Source organism: Poecilia formosa, unplaced genomic scaffold, assembly GCF_000485575.1.
Source record: "Poecilia formosa unplaced genomic scaffold, Poecilia_formosa-5.1.2 Scaffold32, whole genome shotgun sequence".
Lineage (NCBI taxonomy): Eukaryota > Metazoa > Chordata > Actinopteri > Cyprinodontiformes > Poeciliidae > Poecilia > Poecilia formosa.
The window spans coordinates 1,755,247-1,767,581 of record NW_006799971.1 but is presented as its reverse complement, the minus strand read 5'-3'; the positions used below and the strand labels follow the sequence as shown (position 1 = coordinate 1,767,581).

The window sequence follows — 12,335 nt, the reverse complement described above, 5'->3', positions numbered from 1 at the left end:
AAAGGTGCAATATACATGGAGCTGTAATTTTTTCAGTCAATAAGCGTTCTGTTCTCTTTAGTTTTTCATTGCCATTAGCAACAGAGCTGGGCATAATTGTTGAGGTTTTAGGCAGGAAAAAAAAATAACTCAGATTTTCCAGAAGATTAATGGAAATTTTAAATCAACTATTTAATGTCTCCCACCACCTAAATATAAATGTAAACAGTCAACGGAGTGGATGTGTGAGCACACGCTTACTTCACTGCACAAGGTCTACCTTTCATCAAAAACATTTCAGAAATTCCCTTTTATATTGAAAATACTGTAAGCAGAACAAGCTTTTGTTTCGTGGCAGAATTTTTTTTCTGTGAAAACAGTAACAAACATCACCTTTGGACTGCATATGACTGACATTTATTCTAACCACTGAGACGCATAAAATCTCATCAGAAATCTTGTTTGCTAAACATCATACAGATCTGAAACTTTTTAATTATTTGAAAGTTTCTATATTCCCTTTTCAGGTTCAATCCTTTGCTTTCACATCAAATTTGTTGAATAACTTTGAACCTATTAAATCAGCGTGTTCTTTTACAGTCTACATATTGATCCTACATCAGCTGAAACTCATCAGGAGGGGAGTAAACTTTAAGAAGCCAGCATGTTTCTGATTTCTGATCAGGCAGACCAAGGCAGCTCTCACCAGCCTTCATCAACATAACTTTACCACAGCAACATGGAACCAGAAAATATGGCACCAAAATAAACAATGGTATTCTGTTAAAGTTAACACATTTAATTTCATCCAATTGCAGAAATGAACAATATCCGTCTCAGTTGGTTTGTGCTGCTAAAATATCAGGTCCATCTGAACAGGTGCCCCCCCACTGGTTTTTAATAACTCCTCTATAAATTCATAGCAATATGAGCTCTTTCTACTAAAATTCAGGGAATTATTCATGTTTACACAGAACCTCAATTCAATGAAATAAAACTATCAGCTTGACCAGAAATAGTGGCCCATAGCTAAATCTGCTTAGGGCCCCAAATAATCTACAGTCGGCTCTGAAGTAACAGTGTAGGAACCTATAAAGCAGATTAGGCCTGTTGCAATAAGTAATAAATCAATCAATCACATGATAAATTAAAACAAGCCCAATAATTTCCATTTACGTGATTTATTGTTTTCCTCTCTCACTTTTTCTACCAAAAACTGCATGACAGTCTGGTGCTTTGGTCTCAAGTAGCACTTTTTTTTAAAGGAATTCATAATTCATTTTATTTGTTTCTGTTTTATTTATTTTGGATATTTAAAATGTCTTCCAGTTCCGGTGTTAAATAGAATCGAAAGTTTATTCATCTTTATGTTCTTGCATTATCATACCATTACCACAATATTACTTAAAAATGGTCTCGAAATGACATCATTTATCGCAATAACTTCTTTCACAATATCATCCAGCAAAATGTGTTATCACAGGTTTAGAGCAGCTTTAAATGGTGAAAGACAGGAACTAAGCAACTGTTAAATACCTACATCCAACTAGGAATCGCTTTTTACTTTAATAAAATACCTTTTCAATGTAACGTAATGTTAAAAGGCATGTAAAAGAAGAAATTGCTATGACATTAAATGATGATTTCAGCAGGACGGCACACTAGCAGAGTGAGAGTTCAGGGAGACAGGTCTGTCCACGGCCTGTCCTGAGCTCCCATAATCAGCTTACCAGGTTGAACACGGTCTCCACGATGTCTCGGTTGGAAACTTCTCCAACTTCCACCAGGCCAGCCAGCACGGCGAACTTCATCCTGATCCCCCTGATGGGGACCGCGGGGTTGAGCTGCATGGCGCCCGCTCGTCCGTCCTTTCCATCACCTGGCTCCGCTGACTCTGCGCTAGCCATTTGCTAAGGAAGGACGGGACAGGTAGCGTTCACAGGTAAGGCACCTGTTCACCTCCAATGGCGAGGGAGCAGCCGACGTCGAGGGGGTTGGGGTATTGCGGTTCTACTGTCTCCCCCTTCAAATGAGTTGTGATCAGTCTAGAGACACATACTCAGAGCCCTTTTCTTCCCATTTAAAGTAGTTTTTTGAGGGACGCTGTAAAGAGGGAGCAATGGGGGAATGTGGTGCTGGTCGGAAATGTCACCGCTCCTCCACTCTGTCCTGCTCGCTCCGTAACTTGATACCCCCACGGATTAATTGATGCGATTAAAGCCGTGAAGAAAGCACACACCGCAGGCAGCGAGCAGCCAGCCAGCCGTCCTCCCGCTCCACCAGCTCTCTCCTCTGGACACAGTCACTTTAATTTCTCCCCTTCAGCTGTGGAAGTTGCTGCTGTCTCCGAGTGCACTCACTTGACACTCACAACCGAAAACTCCCAACAAAGGAGGGGAGAAGTCCTATGTCCGGCTCCGAAGAAGCGGGTAGCAGACGGATGTGTGCTCGGCGCTGCCCGGGAAGCTCCGGAGACTCGGTTAAATGACAAGGTTGAGCCAGCTGCGCTGGGTTTGCTTCCTGATCTGCCCGGGTAGCTTCAGTTCGTCACCGCCATGACAGTGGAGCCCTAGAATGAACAGCGCATGCGCTATACAGACCAACGTCTATTCAGCTCTGAGGCAGGTGAGCCGCTCAGGTGGCTTCTCAGAATGCTGCAGTTCAATTAATAATCGCTCATTTCTTGGCATTCTCACTCCTAGCCTCAGCCTCTGCTCAGGATCATTTGAGAAACAATCAACAAAACCAGAACTGTTTTCTCTGTCCACCTGATAAGCAAGCAAATTGCTGGTGGTTCTGTATAGTTATACGACCTTGACAAAACTGGTCGATCTCAATAAATCTGGCTTTATATCAGTAATTCAAATTTTAAAAAAATAAACCCATAAAATACAAAAAGTCAGTAAACACAGACTGATATATTCCAAACATTAATTTTGATGATTATATCTTATTGATAATAAAGATCTAAACTTCATTTTCTCAGAAAATTTTAATTGAATATCAGGGGGGGAAAATATTTTTTTTAACAGAAAAAGCTTCAAGGCTGGAGTAATTCTTTACTAGTGGAAAGTCCACAAAATGCAGTTAAAAAGCCTTCAGCTGACCCAATACACTGCCACCTGAGTTCTGATGAAAATGAAAATCAGAGATCATATTTTGCCCATTTTTGTATTTGGCTTCTCTTCTCTTCACTTCATTTCTCATTCATAAAGCTCTTAATAATTAACTCCTTCATCCATCAGAGATCCCATTGGTCCAAATAAGCCTGCAGTACCAGACTTCAGGGTTTCTACTGAGGTTCTGACAGAAAAACAGTGAGGCAGATCTTTTAGTTCTCAGGCTCCTCTCATGTGGAACCACCTCCCAGTAGACAGGGTGTCCAAGATAGACACCCTGTCTACTTTCTAGACTAGGTTTAACACTTTCCTCTTTGATCAAGCTGATAGTTAGACTGAGTTAGATTATCCTGAGCTATCGCTGTAGTTATGCTGCTAGGCCAGTTTAGCGTCTGTTGCCAACAACTTAAAGCATATCCTTCTACAGATGACACTTGGCCATGACTTCCAGTTTCTTCCCTGTCCCTCTCCTGGACAAACCTTATTGGTTGAGCTCTATTTGCTGCAAACTCTTTCTCTTTCATCCTACAGCCTTTAAACTGATTCAGAGTTTATCTATATGTCTGTGTTTCTAGATGAAGCCGCTACTCCATGCTGTTAACTTATTACTTGTTTGTTAACATATTTTCATCTAAAATAGAGCACACTTGCCCCATTCCTGATACGCCATAATAAAACATTAGCAACAGTCTTTTTTTTTTGTCTTATTCTAGTCATTCTTAAACATATGAAAGACAAAAAAACACGCCATTCAAGTAAGTAATGTCCGTAAAAGAGTAATAATAATTTTTAAAAAATGTACCGATCACTTTTAAAATGCTACCAATGGCATGTCCAACTGCATTTAATTCTCATTCGCTTCAAATCCACACTGTCCAGACTTTACTCCTGCCAGTCTATATTTGTATTCCAATTACACTGAGAAATGTTGACTCTTATACTTTTTGCCCACACACTTTGCTGCTTCTTTTCATCCGTTTTGCTCAGATTGAATTGGGTAATAAAGCTTTAGTTCATTCTGCTCCCTCTTCTTGAAAGTTGCCACAAGAAACTTTGAGATTGACTGAATTCCTCTTGTTTAGTGCTTTTACATCCAAACTAAAAGTTCTTGAGACAGATTCAATAACAATGTTTTTGATAGCTTGACATTTTATTTCAACTGCGTAATTTATTTTGTGTCGTTGCTGCCTAACAGCCAGGACTACCTTGAAAAAAAGGATTTTAATCTCAATGGGGTTTTCTCCTGGTATAATAAAAAAGAAAAAAAAAAAAGAAAATTTTCTCCACATCAGCAAAAACTCTTGTGGCCCCAAAAAATGAAACAAAAAAAAAGAAACAATCACATTTAAATGAGCAATCTGGACATTTGTGCATCCACTTGTGCAAAACAAAAGTCTCAAAGTTGATGTTGATCTGCAGGATGAATCCGCACTCTGCTGCCATACTGGAGACCGGAATTACAAACTCCACCTCAGTCAGAGTTTTGAAATCGGGGAAAAATTTTCCATCTGAAGTGATCAGTAGCAAGCATGACTCTGCGAATGAGGGGAAGTGGGAGGAAATCCTACAGAATGTGCTCCAAAGCTTCCTGTCCATAACTGTTCAATGTGCTGTCAGCTCCCCAAATTTCTTTATGGATTGATCAAGTCCAATTTAGGTGAAGAAAAACTCAAAAGAAAAAAGTCTCAACTTTGAAAACATGTTTTGGTTCATTTTTGGACCATGTTTTTTGTATTTAGCTAAGTTAATTAAAGTAGATTTGACTGCTTTTGAGTAAATGTCACTGAAATGCAAAAATAATGGTTATTAAAAAGATGAATACATTTTATTGCATCAAAGGTTTTCCTTTAAAAGAATATTTACATTTCTTTGTAAATAAAACAAAAAAAGTTTCTATCTATATCAATTACTGGTGCTAGCAGGCCAGATTTGTGTCATTATCTACATTTTCATTAACCACGTCATCGTGCAATGCAGATGAAAGCACCAAACATTAATTCGTTCGAAGAGAACAAGAAACAGCTTTGTGGTTTAAAGAAATTTAAAAAAACAGAAAATGTTTTGTTTCCACAACAGCACAAGGAGAAATGTCTCCATCCAGAGGCTCTGCAGACTAGACATTGATGCAAAGTGACAGCTCTGCTTTGCTTGCCTTTTCATATCACCTCCATCACCATAACCCCCTGACACGTGAGATATTTGCAGAGCCGATTTGACAAGGGGTCCCACTTTCATCCAACTCCGTGATTGCATCATGAACGGATCCTAATTGCGCTCAGTCGGAGCTGTGGTAATAAATGCTCTAAATCCATCTTCCCCTGTGTCAGTCTGCTCCGCTGACTTCACATTCACCCTGCAGTGGGGACGAAGAGGCTGGAAGCGTTTCCACAGAGCCAGCTGATGTCACTGCTGGCGCTGACCTCCCTGTTCACCAGAGCCGTTCCCACGGGGACTCTGGGAGCCATGGAAGCCCTCAGCAGCACCCACTGGGGACAGGCCTCACTTTTTGATTTAATGTTCTCACATCAGCTGACTGGCTCCAATAGCATGTTATTAGTGGGGCATTATTATGTTAAATTTACTTCTTTTTTTTCTTCTTTTTTCACTTTTACATCGTATTATGTTTCCCCCTCATCTAAGACACACATGTATTGTTGCTTTGATTATTTCATGCATGAGAAATCCTTTAATCTCCGTGGCAACCATTCAGCTGTGCAAAACGCCTGGCTGGACCTAGCCCAGCCTTCGGCTTGCTACTCCTCTTCTGAGCTGCAGTTTCCGAGCTTCAGAGAGTTTCTGCCTCACAGAGAACCACTCCCCCGTGACTCCCACACTCAGCTCCTTCAGACTAGCCAGCAGCAATTAGCCAACACCTTGTGGAACTGTGAGCTACTTCTCAGTGCAACCCTGATAAACACATTGTTAAAGGGTTAATAGGATCTATGTTGTGATGACTTCCTGAGAGTAGAGTTTCAGAAAAAGCAAGAGTTTTTAAAGGCATTAAATTACAAAGTCAAATTTCATTTATAGGTCATATTTAATATAGATAGCATTTTTCTAACAACTGAAGGCAGCATCGTTTATTGACACTGTGTGCCTGGAAAACACATAATACTGGCCCTTTAAAGCCCCTTTAAAATAGAAATGTACAATATCAACTTTAAATATTTCAAAAAGCAGAAAAAAATTTGTGACCTCTCAGGCCATAGAACACACTAAGAACAAAACCAGAACTCACTCTATACATTAAACCACCACTGGGTTAGATACATGTTATCAGGGGCCCATTGGACAACCTTTTGCCTTTAGACCCACCAAAGTTCCTGGTAGATTCAACAACTCATTATCATCTTGTTGTGATTCAGAAACCAGGTTGAGATTATTGGAGTGTTGTGATGTACAATAAAGACATAAGGTGGGTGGCATGGTCAGTATCAACACTGTGTGGCCTTTAAACACGGCCTGGTCAGTACAAAGACCAGTGGGGAGAAACTATCTTCCAGCCCATTGCACCTCGAGTCTGATGCAACACAGAATGGATCCAAGCTGTTGATTTTTCTACCTTACCATGAAATATTTCCACTGAACTCAGACTTCATTTTAGTCTGAGTTATATGAGCTATTGTTTGCATTTCTATAATTTTATCTTTGCTACATCTTCTAAACCGATCAGAGCTGGTAAAAACCAAACATCACAGAGCTAAGGAAGGTACATGTGTTTTATTTGTTCATATTTTACAGGATTGCCTGTTTTTACTTGCATTTCCTTCATTAGTTGGCATTGGTAGCTGGAGGGATTATACTAACAGACAACATTCCTAGCAGGGTCACCGTAGGCGGAGACAGTCAACATGCCTGTTTGACCTGTTAATGCAAAGAAACTAGTTAAACCTGTTCAAAGCTTGTGATATTGCCATGTCTGACGATAACTATTACTTTAATCACTTTTACTCCCAATATTTTGAAAGAAAAATTATTTTGCATGTTTTAGGTCAAAAGTCGCTGATTAAACATTTTCTGTAGGAATTTTGTGGATCAAATAAATTGCTTATCATATAAAGTTTTATCCTATTTCAGTGAAGGCTGTGCAGATTTTTTTGTTGTATACTTTTTTATATAGTTTAAGTTAATATTGGTTTGGTAAACTGATTTTGAATGTTTTAAAACAGTCTTCCCTTCTATGGAAGCTTTTTTGGGTGCTTCTGTTCAATTGTTATTACTATTATTATGTAAAATAACAATAAATCAGAACATTATAATGTAATTATTTCAAAATTTCAATTAAAAAAAGCAAACTCATATGGCATGTACTAGTAGATTCTAGTGAAATCTAACGAAAACTCAAAACTGGACTTATCAAGTTCTCCTTTTCTATTTTTACACAATTACTAAGAAGACAGTTGACTGAAAAGGCCAAAGGTTCCAGACAGCCAAGCATCGACAGTGTGTGTGTGTGTGTGTGTGTGTGTGTGTGTGTGTGTGTGTGTGTGTGTGTGTGTATGCGCGCGCGCGCGCGCGCGTGCGTGCGTGCGTGTTGCCCATTCAGATCTGCATGAGGAAAAGCTGCCCCACTTCTCCCAAGACCAAAGGTACCAAAGTCCAGGACGTCACTGCACCCTGACTGACAAACTTTCCTAATCTGAAATCTAGAAAAGTGCATTTTAATTGGGCATTAATTGTGTATTATTTGTCTATTCTCAACAACATCCATTGAGTATGGGTCACCTGTATTTATGTGTGTTTAGTCAAGTTTCATTATTGAATCTGTCAAGTGTATTTTTGAGTAGAAGTTGTTGTATGTTTGTGTTCCTATCCATTTAAATAAATGACCGATGGATGCTTTGGTTTGTACCTGTCATTTTTCATCTTATGCAGATTTTAATTTGGGAATCTAAGTAACTAAAATTTTCTCATCTGCATCAATTGCCTGTGCTGATGGACCGATTTGGTTTAGTTTTTGATTTCAGGTTGAGAACCTCACAAAATCATTCAAACATGCCTCTACAACCATTTGAATATTCAGCAAGTCAATATTTCCAGATTAAGAATCAAATTTTCTGAGAAGCCTATTTAGGTAGGGTTTTCATAGTTGGAGACCATAATCATCAAAAGTAACAAAAAGAAAAATTTAAAATATAGTGTAATAAATATGTACCACACATGACATTTACTTACAATTACAGGCCCAATTGACAAGATAACAATTCTGAGATTTTACCTTTATTAATTTTAATAGCTGTATTTTCGTTGTTATTATTATTCATTTGACATTCTTTGAATAAAGAAAAACAAGTTTTATGTTAATTTTAATAACCAAAATAGACAAAACCTATACTTTAAAGGTTGTTTTGGATGCTATGAAATACGTACTATAAAAACTAATGGACTCTAAACATATTAGTTCGCATGACTTATATTTTTCATTGATTGGTGAAATAATTTTAATTTAAAGAAAGCAAAATTTAAAATTCAAAAGTTTGACCGCACTATTTTTGTAAGCAGCCTTTAACCAGCAGAGGGAGCCCACAGAAATGACCAGAACCCGCGATAATTCAAGTGTCACGTCCCCGGCTTGACGTTCTCCTTAACTCTCGCGAGATTTCCTGTTTCCTCCTCTTTCGCTCCCTGTAGCCAACATGGCAGTCGGCAAGAATAAGAGGCTGACCAAAGGCGGCAAAAAAGGTGCCAAAAAGAAGATGTAAGTCAAAAATTTCTTCACGGGTACACGGAATAGGTGTTCTGCTTCTCACCGTTGTTCTTTCGGCGAGATAAATGTGACGGATGAAGTTGATATTAAACAGATTGTAGAGGTGAGGACGCTGGTCTTGTCGCTGCCGGCCTCTGTATCTGTGTATGGAGCTCAGACACGCTCTCTAGCAGAACTTCTTAATGTGGCTTTCTACCCCTTAGTTTAACTTACACAAAGCGCAGAGACTGTTTTCAGTATGCCTAGAGAAAGGGTAGAGTTCGGTGTCTCTGTAGTCAGTTATTGTAGCGATATTTGCCGAAGCTGCTAAATGTTAGCAGTGCTGTGTTAAGCGATGAGTTAGCTGCCTGCAGCACAGTTTAGCTCCAGACCAATTGAAAGAGTTTACCGTTAGGCTGAGTTACATTTCAGAATCACTAGAGAGTGCTGAAGAAGTTTAAAGCTAAAAACTGTTTCTTGTTCACAGTGTGGACCCGTTCTCTAAGAAGGACTGGTACGATGTGAAGGCACCAGCCATGTTCAACATCCGCAACATTGGCAAAACCTTGGTCACCAGGACTCAGGGAACCAGTAAGTCTGCATTCTGTACCCGGGGACACTTTAATATGTAACCATTTTTCTCTACAGGGTCTTTTAGGGAAAACAAATGTACAGCTAACATTTAGTCACAATAGTTTCCTTGTGTTTTCAGCAAAGATATTGGTAATAGATAATAAATAGGTATTTTTCAGCTTTACATGCACAGATTGTTGGGATTAAATGATTCTATAATACTCTTAGTTACTTTGAATTGTAAAAATTACTTGGTTCTAAATAGTTCTTGGTTAGTAGATCACTTCATTTTTGCAAGTTGTACATTCAAATTGTCCATTACTGTCTTCTTGTTTTTATACTACAAACAGGGTTTTTTTAGGATACAAATAATAATGATTTAGATGAACAATGTATTACAAAAAAAATGCAAAGATAAAGAAGATGGATGTGTTAGAACAGCAGGAACACTTTATGCAGTATTGGTTGCACAGTAGCATGTGGTTCAGGCTAGTTTATACCAACTACTGGATACGAAAGGTTGAACAAAATATCCATTTTGAAAGGTGTACTGTTGTATATGTTTAATTTGCTAAACTAATATTCCTCAGACCTCTTTATTTTGTCTTTTTGTAAAGAGAGTTTATGTTTGTGGCTTCAAATCATGAGGAATTTCCATGGTGGAAACTAAAAAAAAATCCCACTTTTGACACCTAAAATGTGTCAAAAGTGGGACCGCACTCTAGTCCCGTCAGGATAAGACTGAATCGCCGCTCCTCTTCATATTGTCATGTTGTTTGAACTCTTTACGCTCCTCTTTGTTTGTCAGGGATTGCCTCTGATGGACTGAAGGGACGCGTGTTCGAGGTGAGCCTGGCTGACCTGCAGAACGACGAGGTGGCCTTCCGCAAGTTCAAGCTCGTCACCGAGGACGTTCAGGGCAAGAACTGCCTCACCAACTTCCACGGCATGGATCTGACCCGCGACAAGATGTGCTCCATGGTCAAGAAGTGGCAGGTAATGTTTGGAAGCAGCTTCATTGTTAAGCTGTGGTGAGCTTTTCAGATGTTTGTTTTCTGCAGTTATTCTTCTTTGGGTTTTTTTAAATAAATTGATCATTTGTCAGCCTGAACAAGAATGGAAGATGATTTGGTTTAGTTTTGTGGCAGTATTGGTACTGGTTTAGATATTGACTATGTGGGGCTTTCCAATAGGGATCCCCGTTTTTTTTTGTTTTTGTTTTTTTTTTTACTTCTGATACGATGCAAAAGGTTTAGTATCAGCTGATACAGAAAATCAGACAAATGTGCAAATTACAAATTAATTTGCTAACTCTGCACCAGTATAGCACACCTAAATATACAATTAGCTTCACAAGCTTGGTCAAACATGTAAAAACAACTTTAATTTGTTCAGTCAGTGCAACTAGGAGTAGAACAGACAATGTAAAATTAAAAAAAAAAAGAAGGGGGGGAAAAAAAGCACAAAACATAGACTTATACTGAATAGATTTGTCCTTATGGATCAGCCACATTGTCCAACATAGATATTTTTTCTATATTGGCACAGATTCAGATATTGTTTGATCGGTGCATCTCTAGTTTGTGAATATGATTTTCCCAGTTTGAGTATAATGTTGCAGAGACCAGTTATGGTTACCGGTCAACACGGGTTGTAGTTAATTAGTGCATCAGTGAACATGGCTGATTAGAGAAGCTAAAGCAACACATCGAGATGTGACATAATGAAGTATTATTAGTCATCGTTCCATATATTGTTGCTTTGAGTAGATTGACAACAAACTTCTGTAGTGAAAGTGTCATGGTCGCTCTCTGATTCGGGGTTCAGATTGGCATACAGTCTGGCTGACATGGACATCTGGAACATGTGTGTTTTTCTACCTGGATCAGCCTTGTAAATAGATCTGCAGATCGTAGGAGTTAAACTCCACGCTGTCTTGTGATTTGCATTGATCAGTAGATTGAGAATGTGTCCCGGTGTTTTTCCTCAGACCATGATCGAGGCCCATGTGGACGTGAAGACGACCGACGGATACCTCCTGCGTCTCTTCTGCGTGGGATTCACAAAGAAGCGCACCAACCAGATCAGGAAGACGTCGTACGCCCAGCACCAGCAGGTCCGCCAGATCCGCAAGAAGATGATGGAGATCATGACGCGTGAGGTCCAGACCAACGACCTGAAGGAAGTGGTCAACAAGCTGTAAGTCCACTTCCTGAGCAGCAGAGGGAAGCTGAACTCCTGATGTTTGGGTGGAAGATGTCTGACGCGCTTTGTTTTTTTATGGTGCGTTTCAGGATCCCTGACAGTGTCGGCAAAGACATAGAGAAGGCGTGTCAGTCCATCTACCCCCTACACGACGTCTACGTCCGCAAGGTCAAGATGCTGAAGAAGCCCAAGTTTGAACGTAGGTCCACCTCCTCTGTTGACGGCCATGTGGGAGCGTGTGATGAAATACTGTTTCGGTCCCATATGACTGCCTGATTACTGTTTGAGATCAGCTGATGCTCCTCTCTAACTTGGACATCACTGCTTCAGCACCGTTACAGGCGGGAGGAAAAGAAACAAATTTGTTCTTTTTCATTCCAGTGGGCAAACTGATGGAGCTCCACGGTGAAGGCGGCTCCACCACCACCGCAAAGGTTTCTGGGGATGACACTGGAGCCAAGGTGGAGAGGGCCGATGGTTATGAGCCCCCCATCCAGGAGACTGTCTGAACACCCCAACAGATTTAATAAAACATGTAAATGACCAACAAACGTGTCTGTGGCTGTGTTTGTGAAGGAGCTGCTTTTGGTGTCAGTTCTTACTATAAAAGGTCATATTCAATAAATAATTCAGAGTTCATTTCAGTAACTTTATTCATAGTGATATAGAGATATGAGGGATTAATGAAATGTTCAGAGGTTTCCAGAGGTACAAGGTCTTGACCATCATAGTGAAACGTTTCCTGCTGTAATTGCTGCAGAGAGTTCTGGAGG

At 39.7% G+C, this 12,335-nt stretch overlaps 1 protein-coding gene across 1 annotated transcript; it reads left to right on the top strand.

Moving 5' to 3' along the window:
- Positions 1-8,686: 8,686 nt before the first annotated feature.
- Positions 8,687-12,113, top strand: LOC103136418 (40S ribosomal protein S3a). The gene is made up of 6 exons (XM_007549657.1): positions 8,687-8,796; positions 9,272-9,375; positions 10,166-10,353; positions 11,348-11,556; positions 11,652-11,761; positions 11,944-12,113. The coding sequence occupies exons 1-6, from the start codon at positions 8,735-8,737 to the stop codon at positions 12,069-12,071; spliced, it is 801 nt and encodes a 266-aa protein (XP_007549719.1). The 5' UTR covers positions 8,687-8,734; the 3' UTR covers positions 12,072-12,113.
- Positions 12,114-12,335: the final 222 nt, after the last annotated feature.

Coding starts and splice junctions, on each gene's coding strand:
- LOC103136418 (XM_007549657.1), top strand. CDS start 8,735: ATGGCAGTCGGCAAGAATAAGAGGCTGACCAAAGGCGGCAAAAAAGGT. Junction 8,797..9,271: donor AAAGGTGCCAAAAAGAAGAT/GTAAGTCAAAAA, acceptor TCTTGTTCACAG/TGTGGACCCGTTCTCTAAGA. Junction 9,376..10,165: donor CACCAGGACTCAGGGAACCA/GTAAGTCTGCAT, acceptor TTTGTTTGTCAG/GGATTGCCTCTGATGGACTG.